We start from the raw sequence: 26,240 nt of genomic DNA, 5'->3' as shown, positions 1-26,240 counted from the left end.
ATATTTTATCACTTTTAATGTCAGATATATATGAGTTTGCACGTTTTGACAAGTGAGTTGCGGCTTGCTTTTATCTTATTTAGCTTTTTATCTGATTTGAACTATTCCAGTTTTTTTAGTTTTTTTTTCACTTGTCAGTGATGTTTGTATTTATTATGCCTACCATGTCTAGCATGTTATAATATATGGGACTGCTAGGATTTTCTTTTCTTTTTGCTGCCCTGTTGAATTCAGCTGCTTGACTGTTCAGACACTAAAACCACCTAGTGTGAAACACGCTTCAGTCTGTTTATTATTGCAAATACGGATACCACTCCAAATTCGCCTTGCATGAAAAAATGTCTTTGTCACACTTAAATCATTTTGTTAAGTTTTCACTATTGTAGAATGATTGCAATTAAATAAAATATTTTATTTTTTATATAAAGTTTTTTCTTGAATTTGGTTGCACAATCACAAAATTAGCTGTGTTTTTTATATATATATATATATCAGCGCTGCGGAATCTGTTGGCACTCTACAAATACCGTGATAATAATAATAATAATAATATATATATATTACCATCACCTATTCAACAGCACCACCTACTGTCATACAAAAAAATTGTTGAGAATTACATAGTGGTTTATGCTAGACATGAGCAGCAGAGAATACTTAATTTCAGATAAATTGCTTGTAACAAGTATTCTAAAAAAATAGCGCTCAATTCATAATTTAGCCCATAGTAGTCTAGGGTCGGATTAGAGCATTTCATTTTTGATTATAATGGTCCTATGACTAAAAAGAGAATTTATATTTAATTATTAACAGAGCTAGTAATAAAATCTGACTAATGAATAGTAAACCTGATAACACCTTGCCTTGCTAATAAAATATCATTTATGGAGATGCACTCTTCAACAACAAACTAAAGTGCATACAAGTTGATTATCACCTGTGTACAAAAAACAAGGAAGCATGTTAATTGGGGCATTGGGCTATTATAATTTAAGTGTGTGGACATAATGTAGATTATTAATGCCTTCATGAAGTACAAATCATTATTACGTTATGTCAGTCTGAAACTTTTCTGTTTCTCTATGCTAAAGACGTTTGTTACCCTCTAACAGATGCACACTTATTACCCCCAACGTGCTGCGTGTGGAGAGCGAGGAGACCTTCGTGTTGGATGCTCAAGGACACAACGCTGCTTTTGATGCTGATATTGTGATCCAGGATTTTCCTCATAAAAAAATCACTCTTGCCCAGGCCAAAGTCTCTCTAAACAGTGAAAATGGTTTCCTTGGAGTGGTCAAAGCTTTGGTGAGGAAACTGTCTGCCACTATCTGTATGATTATATTAAAGGGACAGTGAATCCTAAATATGTCTTCCCTTTAATTTGTTTCTAATGATCAATATTACCTGCTGGAGTATATTAAATTGTTTACAAAAAGATAATTGACCTATATTTCAGCAATTTAAGTCACTAATTTTTCCTATGGTGTCCCTACCTATAGTGAAAGATTCTATACTTAAGCATTGGATATGGAAAGCTGTGTAAACAGCTGTGTAAACATTGCCAGGAAAAGAAATTACACTCCCAGTGAGGAGCAGGAGAGATACGTAACACAATTTTAATTTGTAATTGTCCTCTCTAACGGCTAGATTTAGAGTTGGGTGGTAGCCGTCAAAACCAGCGTTAGAGGCTCCTAACCCTGGTTTTTACCGCCCTCTGGTATTTGGAGTCAGTCAGGAAAGGGTCTAACGCTCACTTTACCAGCCACGACTTTTCCATACCACAGATCCCCTTACGTCAATTGCGTATCCTATCTTTTCAATGGGATCTTTCTAACGCCGGTATTTAGAGTCGTGGCTGAAGTGAGCGTTAGAAATCTAACGACAAGACTCCAGCCGCAGAAAATAGTCAGTAGTTAAGAGCTTTATGGGCTAACGCTGGTTTATAAAGCTCTTAACTACTGTGCTCTAAAGTACATTAACACCCATAAACTACCTATGTACCCCTAAACCGAGGTCCCCCCACATCGCTGCCACTCTATTAAAAATTTTTAACCCCTAATCTGCCGACCGCACACCGCTGCCACCTACGTTATCAATATGAACCCCTAATCTGCTGCCCCTAACACCGCCGACCCCTATATTATATTTATTAACCCCTAATATGCCGCCCCCAACGTCGCCACTACCTACCTACACTTATTAACCCCTAATCTGCTGACCGGACCGCGCCGCTGTAATAATAAAGTTATTAACCCCTAATTCGCCTCACTCCCGCCTCAATAACCCTATAATAAATAGTATTAACCCCTAATCTGCCGTCCCTAACATCGCTGACACCTAACTTCAAGTATTAACCCCTAATCTGCCGATCGGAGCTCACCGCTACTCTAATAAATGTTTTAACCCCTAAAGCTAATTCTAACCCTAACCCTAACACCCCCCTAAGTTAAATATAATTTAAATCTAACGAAATAAATTAACTCTTATTAAATAAATTATTCCTATTTAAAGCTAAATACTTACCTGTAAAATAAACCCTAATATAGCTACAATATAAATTATAATTATATTGTAGCTATTTTAGGATTAATATTTATTTTACAGGCAACTTTGTATTTATTTTAACCAGGTACAATAGCTATTAAATAGTTAATAACTATTTAATAGTTACCTAGTTAAAATAATTACAAAATTACCTGTAAAATAAATCCTAACCTAAGTTACAATTAAACCTAACACTACACTATCAATAAATTAATTAAATAAAATACCTACAATTATCTACAATTAAACCTAACACTACACTATCAATAAATTAATTAAATAAAATACCTACAAATAAATACAATTAAATAAACTAACTAAAGTACAAAAAATAAAAAAGAACTAAGTTACAAAAAATAAAAAAATATTTACAAACATTAGAAAAATATTACAACAATTTTAAACTAATTACACCTACTCTAAGCCCCCTAATAAAATAACAAAGCCCCCCAAAATAAAAAAATGCCCTACCCTATTCTAAATTAAAAAAGTTCAAAGCTCTTTTACCTTACCAGCCCTGAAAAGGGCCCTTTGCATGGCATGCCCCAAAGAATTCAGCTCTTTTGCAAGGAAAAAAAAACACATACAATACCCTCCCCCCAACATTACAACCCACCACCCACATACCCCTAATCTAACCCAAACCCCCCTTAAATAAACCTAACACTAAGCCCCTGAAGATCTCCCTACCTTGTCTTCACCTCACCAGGTCCCGATCTGTCCAGAAGAGCCTCCGATGTCTTGATCCAAGCCCAAGCGGGGGGCTGAAGAGTGAAGTCCATCCTCGGGCTGAAGTCTGGATCCAAGCGGCGGCTGAAGAAATCCATCATCGGGCTGAAGTCGGAAGTCCATCATTGGGATGAAGTCTTCTATCAAGCAGCATCTTCAATCTTCTTTCTTCCGGAGCGGAGCCATCTTCTTCCCAGCCGACGCGGATCCATCCTCTTCTAACGACGCCTACTCGCCGAATGACGGTTCTTTTAAATGACGTCATCCAAGATGGCGTCCCTCGAATTCCAATCGGAATTAAGGTAGGAAAATTCTGATTGGCTGATGGAATCAGCCAATCAGATTCAAGTTCAATCCGATTGGCTGATCCGATCAGCCAATCAGATTGAGCTCGCATTCTATTGGCTGTTCCGATCAGCCAATAGAATGCGAGCTCAATCTGATTGGCTGATTCCATCAGCCAATCAGAATTTTCCTACCTTAATTACGATTGGCTGATAGAATCCTATCAGCCAATCGGAAATTCGAGGGACGCCATCTTGGATGACGTCATTTAAAGGAACCGTCATTCGGCGAGTAGGCATCATTAGAAGAGGATGGATCCGCGTCGGCTGGGAAGAAGATGGCTCCGCTCCGCTCCGGAAGAAAGAAGATTGAAGATGCTGCTTGATAGAAGACTTCATCCCGATGATGGACTTCCGACTTCAGCCCGATGATGGATTTCTTCAGCCGCCGCTTGGATCCAGACTTCAGCCCGTGGATGGACGTCACTCTTCAGCCCCCCGCTTGGGCTTGGATCAAGACATCGGAGGCTCTTCTGGACAGATCGGGACCCGGTGAGGTGAAGACAAGGTAGGGAGATCTTCAGGGGCTTAGTGTTAGGTTTATTTAAGGGGGGTTTGGGTTAGATTAGGGGTATGTGGGTGGTGGGTTGTAATGTTGGGGGGGGGTATTGTATGTGTTTTTTTTCCATGCAAAAGAGCTGAATTCTTTGGGGCATGCCCCGCAAAGGGCCCTTTTCAGGGCTGGTAAGGTAAAAGAGCTTTGAACTTTTTTAATTTAGAATAGGGTAGGGCATTTTTTTATTTTGGGGGGCTTTGTTATTTTATTAGGGGGCTTAGAGTAGGTGTAATTAGTTTAAAATTGTTATAATATTTTTCTAATGTTTGTAAATATTTTTTTATTTTTTGTAACTTAGTTATTTTTTATTTTTTGTACTTTAGTTAGTTTATTTAATTGTATTTATTTGTAGGTTTTTTTATTTAATTAATTTATTGATAGTGTAGTGTTAGGTTTAATTGTAGATAATTGTAGGTATTTTATTTAATTAATTTATTGATAGTGTAGTGTTAGGTTTAATTGTAACTTAGGTTAGGATTTATTTTACAGGTAATTTTGTAATTATTTTAACTAGGTAACTATTAAATAGTTATTAACTATTTAATAGCTATTGTACCTGGTTAAAATAAATACAAAGTTGCCTGTAAAATAAATATTAATCCTAAAATAGCTACAATATAATTATAATTTATATTGTAGCTATATTAGGGTTTATTTTACAGGTAAGTATTTAGCTTTAAATAGGAATAATTTATTTAATAAGAGTTAATTTATTTCGTTAGATTTAAATTATATTTAACTTAGGGGGGTGTTAGGGTTAGGGTTAGAATTAGCTTTAGGGGTTAAAAAATTTATTAGAGTAACGGTGAGCTCCGATCGGCAGATTAGGGGTTAATACTTGAAGTTAGGTGTCTGCGATGTTAGGGAGGGCAGATTAGGGGTTAATACTATTTATTATTGGGTTATTGAGGCAGGAGTGAGGCGGATTAGGGGTTAATAACTTTATTATAGTAGCGGTGCGGTCCGCTCGGCAGATTAGGGGTTAATAAGTGTAGGCAGGTGGAGGCGACGTTGAGGGGGGGCAGATTAGGGGTTAATAAATATAATATAGGGGTCGGCGGTGTTAGGCTCAGCAGATTAGGGGTACATAACTATAATGTAGCTTGTGGTGGTGTACGGAGCGGCAGATTAGGGGTTAATAATAATATGCAGGGGTCAGCGATAGCGGGGACGGCAGATTAGGGGTTAATAAGTGTAAGGCTAGGGGTGTTTAGACTCGGGGTTCATGTTAGGGTGTTAGGTGCAGACTTAGGAAGTGTTTCCGCATAGTAAACAATGGGGCTGCGTTAGGAGCTGAACGCTGCTTTTTTGCAGGTGTTAGTTTTTTTTTCAGCTCAAACAGCCCCATTGTTTTCTATGGGGGAATCGTGCACGAGCACGTTTTTGAAGCTGGCCGCGTCCGTAAGCAACGCTGGTATCTAGAGTTGCAGTGGCGGTAAATATGCCTGTACGCTCCCTTTTTGGAGCCTAACGCAACCATTCTGTGAACTCTAAATACCAGTGGTATTTAAAAGGTGCGGGAGAAAAAAAGCACGCGTAGCTAACGCACCCCTTTGGCCGCAGAACTCTAAATCTAGCCGTAAGTATTGGGCAGAGATAATATAAAGAAGCTCTTTTGTTTACAGAAAGTGATACGATAAGCTCTGATTTCCCTGTCAGCTCAACCCATTTTAATGGCTAGTGACTTTAAACGTACAAGAAATCCCAAAATGTTTTTGATATACATAAACAATAGAATTTTAAACAACTTTCCAATTTACTTATATTATCAAATATGCTTCATTCTCTTGTTATCCTTTGCTGAAGGAACAGTATTACACTACTGGCAGCTAGATGAACACATCTAGTTAGCCAATCACAAGCGACAAATGTTTTCAGGCATCTATCAGCAGCTAGCTCTCACTAGTGTAGGATATGTGCATATTATTTTTTCCACAAGAGATACCGAGAATGAAGCACATTTGAAAATAGAATTTAATTTAAAAGTGTCTTAAAATTACATGCTTTTTCTTATTCCTGCAAGTTTAATTTTGACTTTCCTATACCTTTAAGGAAAAAACAACAACTATTTCATATACAAAAATTAACATAAATAAGCAATTTCTAATACATTGTGTATTATGCAACTGGTATAAAAAGTTATTGAAAACACTTTGAGCTAGATTACAAGTTGAGCGCTAAATTATCGCACTAAAATTTGCCCGTTTGCGGGCTCACGATAAATAACCAGCCATTACAAGTGAATAGTGCTCAGAAAATTATTTAGAGGGCAGACCTTTAGTTAATTTTCTAAATGTGCCCCAAATGCCCCAAACATAAGTGTTAGTTTTCTTTCTTTTTTTTAAACTGCATTTAGCAGTTTTTGGGATCGAAAATCAGCAGCTGTGGGGCGTTAGAAAAAAAATGACACTGAAAAACATAAATTATGCTTACCAGATCATTTAATTTACTTCTATATAAGGAGAGTCAACGGCTTCATTCCTTACTGTTGGGAAATACTGAACCTGGCCACCAGGAGAAGGCAAAGACACCCCAGCCAAAGGCTTAAATACCTCTCCCACTTCCCCATACCCCAGTTATTTTGCCGAGGGAACAAGGAACAGTAGGAGAAATATCAGGGTATAAAAGGTGCCAGAAGAAAAACATAATGTAGGGGGCTGCCCATCGGAGAAACACAGGCGGGAGCCGTGGACTCTCCTTATACAGAAGGAAATTAAATTATCTAGTAAGCATAATTTATGTTTTCCTTCTTAATATAAGGAGAGTCCACGGCTTCATTCTTTAAAGTTGGGAAACCTATACCCGAATTCTAGAGGACACTAAATGATAACGGGAGGGACAAATAGAGGCGGACCCTAATCTGAGGGCACCACAGCCTGCAAAACCTTTCTCCCGAAGGCTGCTTCAGCTGAAGCAAAAACATCAAACTTGTAAAATTTTGAAAAATCTGATCCATAGAGGCCTCGTTCTTAAAGGCCCAAGAGGAAGCCACTGCTCTAGTAGAATGTGTCGTAATTCTCTGAGGAGGTCTATGTCCCGCTGTTTCATAAGCTAAGCAGATAAGACTCCTCAACCAAAAAGATAAGGAAGTCGAATAGACCTTCTGACCCTTACGCTTCCCAGAATATGCCACAAACAATGAAGAAGTTTGTCTAAAATCCTTAGTAGCTTAAAGATAAAACTTCAAGGCACGAACCACGTCCAAATTATGAAGTAAACGTTCCTTTGAAGAAGAAGATTTAGGACACAAAGAAGGGACCACAATCTCTTGATTGATGTTGCAGTCTGACACGACTTTAGGGAGAAACCCTAACTTAGTACATAGGACAATCTTATACGAATGGAACATCAGATAAGGAGGCTTCGATTTCATGGCGGCAATTTCAGATACTCTGTGCCCCAAAGCAATATCCAGTAGAAAAATAATTTTCCAGGACAACAACTTAATATCAATTTCATGGATAGGCTCAAACGGAGCCCGTTGCAAAACTTTAAGAACCAGATTCAGACTCCAAGGGGGAGCCTAAGATCTGAACACAGGTCTGATCCTAATCAGAGCCATAACAAAAGACTGAAGATCTGAAAGCTCAGAGAGCCTCTTGTGCAGTAAAATAGACAAGGCCAAAATCTGTCCCCTCAGGGAACTGGCCGAAAGACCCTTCTCCAGACCATCCTGGAGAAACAACAGAATCCTGGCAACCTTAACTTTATGCCAAGGATATCCACGCTCTTCCCACTGGAATAAGTAGGCTCTCCACACCTTATGATAGATGCGATGAGTAAGCAGCATACGAGCTTGAATGAGAGTATCAATAACTCTCTCAGAAAAACCTCTCTTGGCAAGGACTAAGCGTTCAATCTCCACGCAGTCAGCTTAGAGAATCTAGATTTTGATGAACAAAAGGACCTAGTTCCAGCAGATCCTTGCGACAAAGTAACTTCCATGTAGGAGAAGATGACATCTTCACTAGATCCGCAAAACACGTCCTTCCCCGCCACGATGGAGCAATCAGTATTACTGATGCCTGCTCCTGCTTGATGCGGGCCACTACCCGAGGAAGGATTGGAAATGGCAGAAAAAGGTAGATTAGATTGAACCTACAAGGCACCGCTAATGCTTCTATTAGCTCCGTCTGAGGATCCCTGGATCTAGACCCATATCTGGGTAGTTTGGTATTGAGACGAGACGCCATGAGATCTATCTCCGATGTCTTTCACATGTAGCATATCTCTGCAAACACTTTGGGATGGATAGACCATTCCCCCGAATGAAAGGATTGTCTGCTGAGAAAATTTGCTTCCCTGTTGTCCGCACCCGGAATGTGGATCACTGACAGTGAACAGCCATGGGCCTCCGCCTACTCCAGAATCCGAGATACTTCCCTCATCACTAGGGAGCTTCTCATTCCCCCCTGATGGTTGATGTAAGCCACCGAGGTTATTTTGTCTGATTGGAATCTGATAAACCGGGACAAACCCAGAAGAGGCCAAGCCTTCAGAGCATTGTAGATTGCTAGAAGTTCCATAATGTTGATTTAGAGGGAGCGATCCTCCTGAGACCACAGGCTCTGTGCCTTCCTGGCACCCCAAACAGCTCCCCATCCTGAGAGACTCGCGTCCGTAGTCACATTCTCCCAGGATGGTCATAGGAAGGATGTCCCTCGGGACAGATGATCTGGACAGAGCCACCAAGAGAGCGATTCTCTTGACCGGCTGTCCACGGAAATCTTTTGAGACAGATCTGAATGATTGCTGTTCCACTGTCTCAGCATGCACAGCTGTAACGGTCTGAGACAGAACCTGGCAAAGGGAATAATGCTTGACACCATAAGACCAATTACCTCCATACACTGAGCCACAGATGGCCTTAAAGAGGTCCGGAGGGCAAGACATGCCGAAGCTAGCTTGCACCGTCTCTGGTCAGTGAGAAATATCCTCATGGATATTGAATCTATTATAGTACCCAGGAATTCTACCCTGGTGCTTGGAATAAGAGAACTCTTCTCTAAATTTATCTTCCATCCATGTTATCGAAGAAGTGAGAGAAGAGATACCAAATGGTCATCCAGCTCCACTAGACGAATGGATGGTGCTTGAACCAGAATGTCGTCCAAGTAAGGAGCTAATTTCTATACCTTGGGTTCAAGTGAAGTGGTTCAAAGATTCCTTGGGCTGTAGCTAGACCAAATGGAAGTGCAATGAACTGGAAGTGGTAATCTAGGAATGCAAACCTTAGGAACTGGAAGTGGTCCCTGTGGATTGGAACGTGAAGGTAGACATCCTTCAGATCTATAGTGATCATGAACTGTCCTTCCTGAACTAGAGGAAGAATGGACCTTATTGTCTCCATCTTGAACAAGGGTACATTTAAAAACTTGCTTAAGAATTTTAGGTCCAGAATTGGGTGGAAAGTTCCCTCCTTCTTTGGGACCACAAACAGGTTTGAGTATTATTCCAAACCTCTTTCTGTGATAGGAACTGGGACAATGACCCCTAAGTAGGACAGATCCCGCATGCACCCTAGAAAGGCTTCCCTCTTTTCTGGTTTTAAAGACAGGCTTGAGAGGAGAAATCTGCCCTTGGGTGGATGAGATTGAAGCCTATCTTGTTTCCCTGAGCTATGACCTCCAGGACCCACAGATCCTGCACGTCCCTGGACCAAGCGTCTGAAAACAGCGACAGTGTGCCCCCTACATGATCCAGCTCTGGATCGGGGACTGCCCCTTCATGCTGACTTGTTCTCGCCGAGTTTTTTGTTCTGCTTGGATTTATTCCAGGATTGAGCCGGCTTTCAAGTGTTCTTGGTTTGCTCGGGCTTAGAGGAGGACTGCTGACATTGTGACTATTCAGAACAAAAGGAGTGAAAATTAGATCATTGTCCCTTAGATTTGTTCCTTTTATCCTGCGGTAGGAAGGCACCCTTGCCCCCTGTAACCATGGAAATAATGGATTCCAGACCTGGACCAATTAAAATGTTTCCCTTAAAGGGGAGGGAAAGTAGTCTAGAATTAGAAGTCATGTCCGCAGACCAGGATTTCAGCCAGAGCGCCCGATGTGTCTGCACTTAGAAACCAGAGATCTGCATAATCACAGATAAAAGAATTAGCAATTCTCAAAGCCTTAATTCTATCTTAGATAACCTCAAGGGGACCCTCCACCTCGATCAAATCCGCTAAGGAGTTGCACCAGTAGGCCGCAGCTCCTTCAACCGAAGCAACAGCGGCTGCCGGTTGAAATAAATATCCCGTATACTGAAACATTTTTCTGAGAAATGTTTCCATCTTCTTATCCATCGGCTCTCTGAAAGACAAACTATCCTCAAGAGGGATAGTAGTACGCTTAGCTAACATGGAGCGCCATCCATCTTAGGGATGAAACCCCATAACTCCAATTGAGAGTCCGGGACTGGGAATCATTTTTTTAAAGGCAGACAAAGGGGAAAAGGAAGATCAAATTCTATCCCATTCATTCTTACTAATGTTCGCCATTTTTACAGGTACAGGAAAAGTTAGTGGCACTACCCTGTCCTCGTACACTCTGTCTAATTTAGGGATCAAAGGTTCATCAGGCAACTTGGAATCTGGAACCTCTAATGTTGACAGAACCTCCTTTAGAAGAAAACGTAAGTGTTCAATTTTGAATCTAAAGGCTGGCTCTTCTGCAGCTGGAGGGCCTAGAGGTAGCAGACTTTGATCCAGAAATGTAACCCTCTGAAGACTCAGAATGTGACCCATCCTGGGATACTTGAAAGGCAGACAAATCAAGTAGATCATTGGATGTCCCCTGGACCGGAGAACTATGTTTAACCTTTTGCTTGCACTTAGCAGGGTGAGGTAAAGCACTAAGGGCCTCAGACACCGCCATCCTTAACTGCATTGTAAAGTCTGATGGTAAAAGGCTCCCTCCAGATGGAGGATCATGGGTGCTATGGGAAGCTGCATGTGACAATGGAGATGACTGATGGGTATGCACTTCACGGGATGGCGAGTCCTCAAAGGTGGACGGCTCAGTAGTACTTAAAGGGTTAACCTTCCTAGATATAATAACCTTGTTGATGCATATGGAACATAGTTGAGAGGGTGGGCACACCAAGGCCTCCTCACAATATAGACAGGTATTACTATTAGGAATAGAGGGAGTACCCTCAAGCATATCAGGATCCTCCATAGCTTGCGCTAACAACAGTAGGATACAAATAAATGAACTTTTTTTCTCACAAAAATTGCACCTTTATACCCCTAATGACTGGGGTACTCACCACCTCCTAGACCCAGGCAACCAGAGAAGAAGTGATCTCTCCAACAGCTAGCTCGGTCAGGAAAGAGAAAACGAAAGTGTGACCATATCCAGTCACGTGGTGTGCAAGGCAGGACTGCCCCTGCTATGAGAAAAAGTGCGCCAAGCTACAAGCTGCGCAGCGTTCAAAGTGAAAATAGACACCTGTATGTTCTGTTACCGCATAACAACAGTCTATGAGCACAAAAATAAATCTCACAGATAAAGCAGCATAAAATCAAAGTAACACATTTGATTAATCCACAGTGTTCAATAACCTCCATCAGGAGATATTAACTCATGATTCTATAAAGATAAAAGGAGTCACACTGTGACCCTGTCTTCAGCAATTTTAACATAAGTAAAAATTGAAACGATCTTACCAGAATCTGTGCTGTGGAACAGAAACACAGCCTCTCAAGTGTGACAGTCTTGTAGCATTGCTCCTGACATACACTTGAGTGAAGAAAGCAGGCAGTGAAACTTGTCAACACTGGTTGCTTAAGGAGCTGTTAGCAGGCAGTCTAGACGGGTTTGCAGAAAGATTCTCCATGCATCTCCAGACTCTAACTTTTATCAATGCTCTCACTGAGAGGATGACAAGACTACTTAAAACTCCAGTTCCATATCAAAAGGCATATATCCCTCCTGAGGAACAACTCCGAAATCTTCTGACACTTCTCTGCCATCCTCCTGTGACGAAAGGCAAAGAATGACTGGCGGATGGGGGAAGTGGGAGAGGTATTTAAGCCTTTGGCTTGGGTGTCTTTACCTCCTCCTGGTGGCCAGGTTCAGTATTTCCCAACAGTAAGGAATGAAGCCGTGGGCTCTCCTTATATTAAAAAGGAAAGTGCCTTACATTGCGGTCTATGGGAACTGTGTGTTCCCACTAAATATATGTGTATGCTTATATACATATATTTTTATGTGTTAATATGTGTATATACACATATTAACACATAAATATATTTGTATATACACATATTGACACATAAATATATATATTTACGCTTTGCTGCCATCGCTGCACGACTTACCCCTTTACTGCGCTAGGTTCTCATGCCATCTCTGACGGCATGAGAACAAGGTTCCCATTGGAGCATATAGAATTGCACTCTTGTGAGAGCAATGCTTCCCAGCAATGCGAATGCAAGCTCGCATTAGCATTTCCCTTAACTTGTAATACCAGCGCACATTAGCCTGCGCTGGTATTACTCAAAGGAGCACTAATATCGCTTTCACGAAAGCAATATTTAGCAATCCCCTTGTAATGTAGCCCATTAAGGGAAAAACAATTTTGCAGTACACTGTCCCTTTAAATCAGTGTTTTGTTGTGTTACAGTGTTTGTATGTGCCTCATTATAAGTGCCTTGTGGTAATGTGCATGGTTTTATTTGTGGTTTCTTGTATTACTGTTTGTATCATTTGACATTTATTGTATTTTTATGTGTTGTGTTAAAGCGTTTACCTTTGTATTATGATATTTCATTTGTTTCTCCACTTTAGATTCCTTCTAAGGACTTATTAAAAGAGGAAAAAAAGAAACAATATGTGTATGTTAGTGTGAAGGCTGCAGCATGTCCCCTGGAAAAAGTTGTCCTGCTGTCATTTCACAGTGGATACATCTTTGTGCAGACAGACAAGACCATTTACACACCAGGATCTAAAGGTAACACAAAGACCATTTTTTTAAAGGGACGTTAAACTCAAAATCCCCCAAAAATATTTACTAAAATAAAATGGCAATTTAAATGTTTTAAATAATTCATTTCCCATGCAAATTGTTTGCAATTTTTATTTGCTGAGATACATTGTGCTATACAAACTGAATTTTATTTATTTTTAAAGGGACATTAAACCCTAATTATTTTTTTTCATGATTTAGATAGATCATGCAATTTTAAGCAACTTTTTAAAATGTATTTCTATTATCAAAGCAGGGACTTAAGCTCAGGGGCGTGCACATGTCTGAAGCATTATATGGCAGCAGTTTTTCAAAGTTATCCATTTGCAAGAGCGTTAGATGGCAGCAATATTTCCTGCCAGGTAGTGCTTCCGATGCCTACCTAGATATCTCTTCAACAAAGAATAATAGAAGTAAATTGAAAAAGTTTTTAAAATTCTATGCTCTGTCTAATTAAAAAAAGAAAATATTTGAGTTTCATATCCCTTTAAGAATCCATCATGCTATAAATATTTTAGGTCCTACTGCAAATTTGAAAAATGAATTGATTACAAATTTTCAAAGATATGAGGTCTCAGGCAGGCAGCTTTAAAGGGACATGAAAACCAAATTTTTTCTCTTGTGATTTAGAAAGAACATGCAGTTTTAAACAGCTTTCTAATTTACTTCTATTATCTAATTTGCTTCATTCACTTTATATGCTTTGCTGAAAACCATATTTAGATAGGCTCAGTAGCTGCTGATTGGTGGCTGCACATAGATGCCTTGTATGATTGGCTCACCCATATGCACTGCTATTTCTTTAACAAAGGATATCTAAAGAATTAAGCAAATTAGATAATAGAAGTTAATTGGAATGTTTAAAATTGTATTCTCTATCTGAATCATGAAAGAAAACTTTTGGGTTTAGTGTCCCTTTAACATAGAAATACATATATATGTAGAGATATGTATTTATGAATAAATAGAACATATTCTGCTATGTGAAGAACATTGCAATGTGAAATATTCATAGTTTCATGTCAGATTAGCGCACTTGAGAATATGTAGTTGGGTTTTCGCGCGAGTAGGGTGTTTTTTGCTTTAATGCCTTCTATGGGGAATATGTTAACATGGTTGCGATATTCAAACTTCGTCTTTTTGCACGTGTTGGGTTAGTTCAGAAGCGAACATCTTTTAATTTCAACTTCTAATACGAGTGCTACCCGATGCACGCAAAAAGCTTAAATCTCGCAGAATTAGAATGTGAACAGGAGCCTTAAATATCCACTTCCTTGTAATATGGCCCTAATTGTGTAAAAAAAAAAAGATTGAGAGTAGCCTCTGGGCAAGGTGTGGTTAATTATTTTAGTTATTTTAAAACTTATGTTCAACTTATGTTCAACTAAATCCCCTATAGCGACTATAGCGACTATATATTTCTGAGGCATGAATTGAATATATAGGTCACAGGCCTAGGGCAGTACATTTGAAGGAACAACAATAAATATACAAACAAACTTTGTTCACTTTTGGCATAAAATATCCTTCTGGACTATGTTAATTAATTAGCAATTACGTAAACAGAAATGAGTGGAATCATGGGTTTCATATTGGGTTGCACAACACAATAAACCGCGGTCAGTATCAACTCTGACCTGAAGTTCCATTGTACACCAGTTGGGCAGCAGGCAAATAATCATTCTTACTCTTTCTTCAGTTCTCTATCGGATTTACACAATGAACTACAAGATGCAGCCTTTGTCCAAAACTGTGATTGTTGAATTTCTGGTGAGTTTTCATTTTCTTCTCTTAAACGATAATTAAATACAGTAAACGTTTATAGTAAAGAAAAATAATAACAGACAACATGGTGGCACTTACATTAACTCTAAAAACAAGTACAGGTGACCCTCGTTTTACAACGGTTCAATTTACACCATTTCAGAATAACAACCTTTTTTCCAGTCATGTGACTGCTATTGAAAAGCATTGAGAAGCAGTGCATTTATTAAAATAGCCAGTAGGTGGAGCTGTCCGCTTGTGTTGCAGCAAAGCCAAGCAAGCTGAAATTAATCAGTTTAAGCAGACCTGAGCTATCGAGCAGATTTCAAAGGAACAAGATCTTCCTGTCTATAAATTAGTCCAGATTGGAATGCATAGAAAGAACTGTTTGCAGAAAAATGCAAGTGAAGTCTGTGTTGTGTGATTATTTTATTAGGTTTATAATGCTGTTTAGCAAATGTTTTGTTCATTTAACTTAGTTTAATTATATATTCTGTGTTGTGTGATTATTTTATTAGGTTTATAATGCTGTTTAGCATTTAAAGTCTTCATTTCAAAGCTTTAAAAATAATGTATTAGGTGTTATGTATGACAATTTTGAGAGGGGCCTGGAACCTATCTGCCTCACTTTCCATTGACTTACATTATAAACTGGGTTTCAATTTACAACGGTTTCGATTTACAACCATTCCTTCTGGAACCTAACCCCGGCGTAAACTGAGGGCTACCTGTAGTAGATTGTTTTGGGACTAATTTCAGTTTCCCTTAAAAGGACATAAAACCCTGATTATTTTTTTATGATTCAGATAGATCATTTAATTTTAAACACCTTTCCAATTTACATATTATCAAATTTTCTCCATCCCCTTGGTATCTTTCGGGCATGGGTCTGGAGCACTATATGGCAGCAGTTTTGCAACAATGTTATCCATTTGCAAGAGCACTAGAGGGCAGCACTACTTCCTGCCATGTAGTGCTCCAGACACCTACCCAGGTTTCTCTTAAACAAAGAATACCATGGGAAGAAAGCAAATTTGATAAAGTAATTTGGAAAGTTTTTAAAAAATGTTTCATATCCTTTAATTATCCTAGCCCCTGTGTCATGTGATAGCAATCAGCCAATCACAGACCTATTTGTATATATTGTGAACTGCTGCACATGCTCAGTAGGTGCTGGAGCATCAGAAAGTCTCTACATAAAAGATTGTGCACAGTTTGATAATAGAAGTAAATTAGAACTTTTTTTTAAATTGCATACTATGGGTTCCATTTATCAAGCAGCTGCTTCAGAGACCGCTGCTCCTTAACCTGTCTATTGAAATCATCCCAATCCGATACAATTGAGATGATTGACAGCCCCTGCTAGCGGCTGATTGGCCACCAGTGAGCAGGGGGCGGCATTGCACAAGCATTTCTGGCGAAATGCTTGTGCAATGATAACTGCGGACAGCGTATGCTGTCCGCGTGCAGTGATGTCCAGTAGACATTATTTGCTATAGCGAATCATGTCTGCTCGACATTTGATAAATGCACTATATTAAAATCATAGAAATTTACTGTTCCATGCCCATATAATAGATTTTGTAGCATCAGATGTGTCTATTATTAGGTTTTGTATAATGTTATCATTTCTAAATCCTTCTCACATATACAGCTGTAATCAAAATTATTCAACCCCCTTTGCAAATCAGGTTTATTGTCAAAATTTACAGACTTTCAGCTGTTTGCAATGAACAAATCAAACAAAAGCAATTGAAATAGTTCAACACAATGAATGCTTCAAGTGGTTTCCCCAAATTCAACTGAAAATGCAACTTTTAATGAATTCTGCAGTCTCAAAATTATTCAACCCCTTCATAGCAAGCATCTTTAGTACTTAGTAGAGCACCCATTTGCTGTTTTGACTTGCTGCAATAGAGATGCATAGACAGACACCAGCTAGGACTTCAACTGGAACCAAACATTGGTGGAATTTGAGGTATGCTTGGGATCAATGTCCTGTTGGAAGGTCCAATGACTCCAAAGCTAAAGCTTCGCCACGGACGGCATGACGTTTTATACAAGGATTTTCCTGATACTTCAATGAATCCATCTTGGCTTCCACATGCTGTAGATATCCAATTCCTGAGGATGCAAAGCAGCCCCAGAGCATCACCTCCATCACCATGCTTAACTATAAGCAGAGTGTTCTTTTCAGCGTATGCTTCATTCTTCTTCCTCCAGACATAACGCAGATCCATCGGGCCGAAAATTTCCAGTTTTGTTTGATCGCTCCACAGAACAGAATCCCAAAACTTCTGTGACTTATTTATATGATTTTGAGCATATCAGAGCCAACTTTTTTTGTTCTTTTGGGTTAGTGGTAGTGAACGTCTTGTAGTTCTTGGATGGAAACCTTCTGCATTTAGTACCCACCTTACTGTGCAAACTGAAACCTCAGTGCTTGTTGCCACCAGGTCTTGCTGCAGGTCTTTTGCAGTCACTCAAGGGTTTTTCTCAACCTGCCTTCTCAGAAATGTGGTTGCCGCTGTTGATAGCTTCCTTTTTCTGCCCCGTCCAGGTAGTGTAACCACTGTTCCTTTAACTTTAAACTTGCAAACTATGCTTCGAATGGTGTCTCTACCGAACATTCAGTGACTTCTCTGTCTTTTTGTATCCTGTTCCTTGTTTGTGAAGGGCGATGATCTCTTCTCTTAACTTTTTGGACCATTCTATTGTCTAAGCCATATTTCTAACATGCAGTCAAACGTGACACTCAACAAACCCCTAGCCAGTTCAGGTATTTCATGTGTTCTATCTCAAGCACACCTGGTGCAACTAATGAAGCCCTTGATTAGTTGCATCAGGTGTGCTTGAGACAACACCTGTTTTGCATATTTGTGTTGTTGTGAGGGATTCTATTCAGGAGGTTTAATAATTTTGAGACTGCGGAATTCATTAAAAGTTGCATTTTCAGTTGAATTTGGGGAAACCACTTGAAGCATTCGTTGACAATAAACCTGATTTGCAATGGTGGTTAAATAATTTTAAGACAGACTTACATAGTGTTTTTTTTTTTTTAAATTATGCATGAAATATGTGTGTGCTTGGTCTCTAGCACTGTAGATAAGGTACTCTGGACCACACTTTAGAATATATAAACTATGTATATATGTTCAGGTATGTTATTTGTGTGAGGCTCTTTGTGCTTTATCTTCATTATATAATACGGACAATTATATCCTGTGTGTAGACTCCAGATGGGATCATTGTGAAGAGAGATTCAATAATTCAAGATAGTAAATCTGGTATCCTCTCTCAATCATACCAGTTGCCTGAAGTTATAAGGTAAGTGCATGAGATTTATTGTACAAATACAGACAGAGTTTCAGAAAATTTTTAAACATATACTGTCAGAAACTAACATAACCTAAATTATAGATATAAATATAAATAATATGAGCAGTTTCTGTAAATTTCGCTGCTCAGGTAAAATTATTTAAACCACGTCAGTGTCATATTGTCCTTTACAGAATTCTCTATAAACAAATTTTATCTGGATAGCATTTTATCTTGTTAAAGGGGAGGAGCCTATTTATCCATTAGTAAAGGCGGGATAAATATTACAGTATAGTGCTCAGTAAAATAAAAATCATACAGAAAATAGAAAATAAAATTAGTAATTTCATAATACAATTTACAGATAATATGTGAAGTTAAAAGAAGAAATTGTATTTTTTTCAATCTAATATGAGTCTCACATTCTCAGTGTGTGGGCTTAAAAGGACATGAAACCCAACATTTTACTTTCACAGTTCACATACAGGTAGATTACGAGTTGTGTGTTCGTGTTTTAATGCTGAAAAAATGGTAATTCCAGCCTTAAAACAGCAACGCAGCCAGTAGAAGTCTTGTCGGTATAGCTGTACCGCAAGCCTTTTAACCTGTAACGCAACGTCAGTCCTGCACTCATAAAAAGTATGTTTTTTCATGGGACTTCCATAGCGCTGCCATTACAAATTTAGCGGTGATGCTAAACAGCTTGCGTTACACCCTATAATGACAAGATCCGTACCGCCATCTGAGAGCAGTAGTTATGAGTTTTACGCAACAAAAATGTTAAATGAAACTCATAACTAAAGTGTTACAAAGTACACTAAACACCTATAAACTACCTATTAACCCCTACACCAAGGCCCTACCGCATTGCAAACACTATATTACATTTATTAACCCCTAATCTTCCGCTCCCGACATCGCCGCCATTAATAAAATGTATTACCCCTATTCCGCCGCTCCCCGACATCGTCATTACTATATGAAAGTATTAACCTCTAAACTGACGCCCTCCCACATCGCAAACACTATTTAAATATTATTAACCCCTAATCTGCCATCCGCCCACATCGCCCCCACTATACTAAAGTTTTATACAAAAGTTTTTAACCCCTATTCCGCCGCTCCCCGACACCGCCGCCACTATAATAAACCTATTAACCCCTAAATCACAAGCCCCCCCAAAAATAAATATACTAAATTAAACTTTTAACCCCTAATCCGAAAGCCCCCACATCTCAATAAACTAATTTAAACTAGTAACCCCTAAACCTAATGCCCCCCTAACTTTTTATTAAAATTACAATTTCCCTATCTTAAATTAAATTAAAACTTACCTGTCAAATTAAAAAAACTAAGTTTAAACTAACAATCAAACTAGTATAACTATTAAACTAAAATTAAACTACCAATTAAAGAAAACTAAAATACACATTAAAAAAATTCTAACATTACTATAAAAATTACAAAGTATCTAATTACAAAAAAATACTATATTACAAAAAAATAACAAACACTAAATTACGAAAAATAACAAACGAAATTATCAAAAATAAAAAAACAATTACACCTAATCTAATAGCCCTATAGAAATAAAAAGCCCACCCAAAATAAAAAAACTAGCCTACAATAAACTACCTATTGCCCTAAGTTAAACAGCTCTTTTACCTGTAAAAAAATTACAAAGACCTCCCTAGCAGTAAAAGCCACCACCCAACCAACCCCCAAAATAAAAAAAACTAACTCTAACAAAAACCTAAGCTACCCATTGCCCTGAAAAGGGCATTTGTATGTACATTGCCCTTAAATGGGCATTTAGCTCTTTTGCATTGCCTGAGAAGGGCATTTAGCTTTTATAAGTAAAGCCCAAACCCTAAACAAAAAAAAAAAACACCATAAAAAGTTTAAAAAATCCTAACACTAACCCTTGAAGATCCACTTGCAGTTTCTGAAGTCCTGACATCCAGGCGGTAAGAAGTCTTCATCCAGGCGGCGAGGTCTTCATCCATCTAGGTGGCGTCTTCTATCTTCATCAAGGCGGCATCTTCTATCTTCATCCCAGCGGTGTCTTCTATCTTCATCCCGGCGGAGTGGAGCAGGTCTATCCTGAAGACATCCCAGCGCGGAGCATCCTCTTCATACGGAAATTCAAATCAGTCAATAGGATGAGAGCTACTGAAATTCTATTGGCTTATTTGAACAGCCAATAGAATTTCAGAACCTCTCATCCTATTGGCTGTTTTGAAGAGCCAATAGGATTTCAGTAGCTCTCATCCTATTGGCTGATTTGAATTTCCAAAATCAAATCAGCCAATAGGAATGCAAGGGACGCCATTTTGAAAAGGCTCCTTGCATTCAAGATTCAGTATACGGTGGCGACAGTATGAAAAGGATAGTCCGCGCCGGATGTCTTAAGGATGGACCTGCTCCGCGCCGCCTGGATGAAGATAGAAGACGCCGCCAGGAGGAAGATGGAGCCGCCAGTATGAAGATCCTTCAAGTGAGACTTCAGCAACTGTGAGTACCTAAAGAGGGGTTAGTGTTAGGTTTTTTTAAGGTTTTTTTGGTGTGTTTTTTTTTAGATTAGGGGTTGGGCATTTCTTAAAAGAGCTTGGGGGTTTGGGGAGTAGGGGTTTGTATACTGTTAGGGGTTGTTTGTTTTTCTTTTGTAGCAAAAGAGCTGTTATATTTAGGGCAATGCCCTACAAAAGACCCTTTTAGGGCCCAAAAAAGGCCATTTTAAGGTCCCTTGTTAGTTTATTATAGATTAGGGTTTTTATTTTGGGGTGTTTGTTTTTTTGTTTTTTTTTAAAGGGCATTAGAATAGGAATATTTTTTATTGTTTGGGATAATTTTGTTTTTTTTTTTGTAATGGTAGTTTTTTATTTTTTGTAATTTTAGTGTTTTTAATTTTTTGTAATGGTAGGTTTTTTCATTTTTGTAATGTTAGGTTTTAGTGCAAGTCAGCTTAGATTTTATTTCACAGGTAGGTTTGTATTTATTTTAACTAGGTAGTTAGTAAATAGTTAAAAACTATTTACTAACTAGTCTACCTAGTTAAAATAAATACAAACTTACCTGTGAAATAAAAATAAACCCTAAACTAGCTACAATATAACTATTAGTTATATTGTAGCTAGCTTAGGTTTTATTTCACAGGTAAGTATGTATTTAGTTTTAAATAGGTATTATTTAGTTAATAATTGTAACTTTAATTTAGTTCTATTTTAATTATGTTAAAGTTAGGGGGTGTTATGTTTAGGGTTAGGGTTAGATTTAGGGTTAGGTTTAGGGGTTAATAGTTTAATTTATGTTGTTGTGATGTGGGGGCTGGCGGTTTAGGTGTTAATAAGTTTATTTAGTGGTAGTGATGTGGGAGGCCAGAGGTTTAGAGGTTAATAACTTTATTTAGTGGCGGCGATGTTGGGGAGCGTCGGAATAGTGGTTAATATCTTTATTAAAGTGTTGGCGATGGTGGGCTGCGGGGGAATAGGGGTTAATAACTTTAGTATAGTGGCGGCGATATCAATAGCGACAGATTAGGGGTTAATAGATTTATTTAGGTGGCGGCGATATCGGGAGCGGCAGATTAGGGGTTAATAACATTATGTAGGTGTCGGCTATGTCGGGAGCAGCAGATTAGGGGTGTTAAGATGTGGGGTTTATGTTAGGGTGTTAGGTTTAAACGTAACTTTTTTTTCCCCATAGACATCAATGGGGCTGCGTTAAGGAGCTTTTCATTCCGCGATCGCGGGTATTAGGTTTTTTTCTAACCCACTCTCCCCATTAATGTCTACGTCAAAACAGCGCTTGTATTTTGTGCGGTATGGAGCTCAACGCAACCATATCACATGCACAAGCCGGCTGTTTCAAAGCTTGTAATGGAAGCGCTATGGAGGGTTAATAACGCAACTTTTGTTGCGTTCGTTAAATACCCTCTAACGCACATAACTCGTAATCTACCTGATAGAGAATACAATTTAAAAAAGTTTTCAATTTACTTCTATTGTCAAAATAGCTTTGTTCTAATGTTTTTCTTTGTTGAAGAGATATCTAGATAGGTAGTGTGCATATGTCTGGAGCACTACATGACAGGAAATAGTGCTGCCATCTAGTGCTCTTGCTAATGTATAACATTGTAACAAAAATGCTGCCATATTGTGCAGCATCCAATATAATAGCCAAAAACAGCAGCACCTTATTGTGCAGCAGACACGTGCACACTCTTGAGATTACCTTACTGATTTTCAACAAAGAATAACAAGAAAACAAAGAAACTTTGATAAAAGAAGAAAACTAAAAATGTGTTTAAAATTCTATGCACTGTTTGAATCATGAAAGAAAAATGTTGGGTTTTATTTCCCTTTAACATGGAAGTTACTTGGGTGTGTCTGCAGTTCTCTCACAGTTGTGATTATATTCTCTAAACATTTTTACCGCTGCAGTTCAATTTATTTCACCAATTGTCCAATGTCTGATGTCTCACAAATTTTTAAACAAGATGTATTCAATCAATTTGTTTTCATTTGAACCATATCACCAACTTTTTTAAACCCTCGTTCTATTTTAGAAAATTAAGAGATGCAGGTAAATAGAGATATCAACATTTTCATATGATTTTCTTTCTCTCTTCAGTTTAAGTATATCTAGCCTGAACACAGAAACATACATAACCACATAAAGGGCTAGATTAATTTGAAACACTAAATATTGCTTGCACGATAATGTGCGCTGGTATTACAAGTTAAACGCAATGCGAACACAAGAGTGCGCTTCCATAGGCTCCAATGGGAGCCTTGTTCTGATGCTGTTAGAGACAGCATCAGAACCTAAGTGCAGGGAAGGGGGTAACTAGTGAAACGATGGCAACAAATTGTAAATATATATGTACTCGTCGATAAGCCTGCCCAAAGGGCAGTCTAATTTTTGTTTAAACCACAGATGTAGAAACAACCTATTTTTTAAATAAGTGGGAAAGCCTGCCCAGAGGGCAGTCTTTTGTGGTGACAGAACCACCCTGCCATTTTCGGAAGTGTGGTCTATTGTGGTGACAGAACCAACCTGCCATTTTCGGAATCCACCTGGATGCAGCTTACGCTGAATCCACCTGGATGGCAGGGTGGTGAAATAATACACCTGGATGCAGCATAAGCTGAATCCAGGTGGATTCTAAAAATGGCATGGTGGTGCCATTTTTAGAATCCACCTGGATTCAGGTTATGCTGCATCCAGGTGGATTCTTTCACCACCCTGCCATCCAGGTGGATTCTTTCACCACCCCTTTTGCTCTCTCTCCCCCCTCACATTTGCTCTCTCTCTCTTCCCTCTCTTTTGCGCTATCTCTCAACTCTCTTTTGCTCTATCTCTCCCCTCTCTTTTGCTCTATCTCTCCCCTCTCGTTTGCTCTCTCTCCCCTATATTTTGCTCTATCTCTCCCCTCTCTTTTGCTCTCTCCCCCTCTCTTTTGCTCTCTCTCCCCCTCCATTTGCTCTCTTTCCCCCTCTCTTTTGCTCTCTCTCCCCTCTCAATTTGCTCTCTTCCCCTCTCTTCTGCTCTCTCTCCCCTCTCTTTTGTGCTCTCTCTCTCCCTCTCTCTCTCTCCCTCTCTTTTGCTCTCTCTCTTTTGTTCTCTCTCCCCCTCTCTTTTGCGTTCTCTCTCCCCCTCTCTTTTGCGCTCTCTCTCCCCCTCTCTTTTGCTCTCCCTCCCCCCTCTCATTTGCTATCTCTCAACCCTCTCATTTGCTCTCTCTCCCCCCTCTCATTTGCTCTCTCTCCCCCCTCTCATTTGCTCTCTCTCTTCCCCTCTCATTTGCTCTCTCTCTCCCCTCTCATTTGCTCTCTCTCTGCCCTCTCATTTGCTCTCTCCCCTCTCTTTTGCTCTTTCTCCCCCTCTCTTTTGCTCTCTCTCTTCCCTCTCTTTTGCTCTCTCTCTCCCTCTCTTTTGCTCTCTCTCCCCCTCTCATTTGCTCTCTCTCTCCCCTCTCTTTTGCTCTCTTTCTCCCCCTCTCTTTTGCTCTCTCTCCCCCTCTCTTTTGCTTTCTCTCCCCCTCTCTTATGCTCTCTCTCCCCCTCTCTTTTGCTCTCTCTTCCCCTCTCTTTTGATCTCTCTCCCCCCTCTCTTTTGCTCTCTCTCCCCCTCTCTTTTGCTTTCTCTCCCCCCTCTCTTATGCTCTCTCTCCCCCCTCTTTTGCTCTCTCTCTTCTCTTTTGCTCTCCCTCTACCCCCTCTTGTTTGCTCTTTCTCTCGCCTCTCTTTTGCTCTCTCTCCCCTTTCTTTTGATCTCGCTCCCCTCTCTTTTGCTCTCTCTCCCCTCTCTTTTGCTCTCTCTCCCCTCTCATGCTCTCTCTCCCCACTCTTTTGCTCTCTCTCCCCCTCTTTTCTCTCTCTCCCCTCTCTTTTGCTCTCTCTCCAGCTCTCATTTGCTCTCTCTTCCCTCTCTTATGCTTTTGCTCTCCCTCTCTTTTGCTCTCTCTCCCCTCTTTTGCTCTCTCCCCCCTCTTTTGCTCTCTCCCCCTCTCTTTTCCTTTCTCCCCCTTCTCTTTTGCTCTCCCTAACCCTTCTCTATCCCCCCCCTCTATTGCTCTCTCTCACCCCTCTTGTGCGCTGTCACTCCCAGGCTCCGCCTCCATCACACACCGGCTCCGCCTCCTCCATGCCTCGCCCCTGTCCTGCCCAGCCGGCCCCGCCCCTTCACGCCCGGTTGTCCATGCTAGGTCAGTTTGCCCACACCTCCACCAGCAGAAGATCGTTACAGACGGTGACACACAAAGTGTCACTGTCTGTAACGATCAGGCATCTGGCCTCATACAGAGGCGGAGCACCAATCACGCTCTGGCTCCGTATGCGGCAGATGCCTGAAGCTTCAGAAGCTCCAGCTCTCAGATGTTATGTATACACGCGCATCCAACATTCCTTTGGGGATGCGTGCGCAACTGACGACGGCGATGGACATTACAAACACAATTATACTATAGATATGATTGTATACATATATATTTATTGCTAATATGTGTATATACATATATATGTATGTGTTTATATGTGTATATACTCATATTAACACATAAATATATATGTATATAAGCATCTACATATATATTTACAGGGAAGACGCAGTTTCTATAGACCACAATGTAAAGGCACTCCCACCGACTTTAGCCTCAATATACTGCCTAGTGCAGTTATTATATTATCTGATCTCTGGTTAATTTCATAAGCACTAATTGCTACCATGAGCACGCAGTAGCAATAATCAGCCACTTGTAATGGCTGGTTAATTATAGGGCAAATGTATCTATTTGCAGGCGTGCAATAAATTAGCACTCCACTTTTAATCCAGCCCAAATGCTCCAACATATATACCCAATCTCTGAGTCTAGACAGGTGCTGATAAGTGGATATACACCATGCTCTACCGTGTCTGTCAATCAGGTTAGTGCATATGAGTGTTTTTACTCATTATTGGCAAAATAGACTCTTAGATCAGCACTTGAGGATATTTTAGAGGTGCTCATCTTATTGCCAAAAAGGTTAAAGCATCTTTTTTAAGTAAACAATTTACATTAATAAGTGAAATTCAATAATTTTCCAGCATACTATTGACTTTTCTGTCCTATTAACAATTTACATATCATATACAGACACAACTTTATATACAAGTGCGCTATATAAATGAAGCCATGCACCATTAAACAGATAAATCACCTGGCATATTTGAGTGTGTTTAAATACTTTGGGGCCCATTTATAAAGCAGACTGCTGCTCCATAACCTGTCCGGCTGCTTTGAGGCGGACAGATATCGCCGCAATTCAACCTGATCGAATACGATCGGGTTGATTAACACCCCGATTGGCCGCAAATCTGCAGGGGGCGGTGTTGCACATGAAGTTCACAAGAGCTGCTATTGCAATGCTGAATGTGGAGAGCGTATTGTTCTCCGCATTCAGCGAGGTCTGTCGGACATGATCCGCAATGTCGGATCATGTCCAACAGGCCTTTCATAAATAGGCCCACTGTGTTACCTAAAACC

The 26,240-nt window shown here is 39.6% G+C and overlaps 1 protein-coding gene across 2 annotated transcripts in view; it reads left to right on the top strand.

Annotated features, from left to right (window-relative positions):
* Nucleotides 1–26,240, top strand: part of LOC128663755 (A.superbus venom factor 1) — a 114,714-nt gene that overhangs the window by 7,660 nt on the left and 80,814 nt on the right. For both annotated transcript variants that reach the window (XM_053718240.1, XM_053718241.1), the window contains exons 2-5: nucleotides 1,113–1,305; nucleotides 12,955–13,117; nucleotides 14,832–14,902; nucleotides 18,129–18,223. In XM_053718240.1, coding sequence (XP_053574215.1) covers nucleotides 1,113–1,305; nucleotides 12,955–13,117; nucleotides 14,832–14,902; nucleotides 18,129–18,223 — 522 coding nt within the window. The remainder of the gene's footprint in view (nucleotides 1–1,112; nucleotides 1,306–12,954; nucleotides 13,118–14,831; nucleotides 14,903–18,128; nucleotides 18,224–26,240) is intronic.

Source organism: Bombina bombina, chromosome 6 (genome assembly GCF_027579735.1).
Source record: "Bombina bombina isolate aBomBom1 chromosome 6, aBomBom1.pri, whole genome shotgun sequence".
Lineage (NCBI taxonomy): Eukaryota > Metazoa > Chordata > Amphibia > Anura > Bombinatoridae > Bombina > Bombina bombina.
Note: the sequence above shows the minus strand (reverse complement) of the source record. Positions and strands in the feature narration are given on the sequence as shown.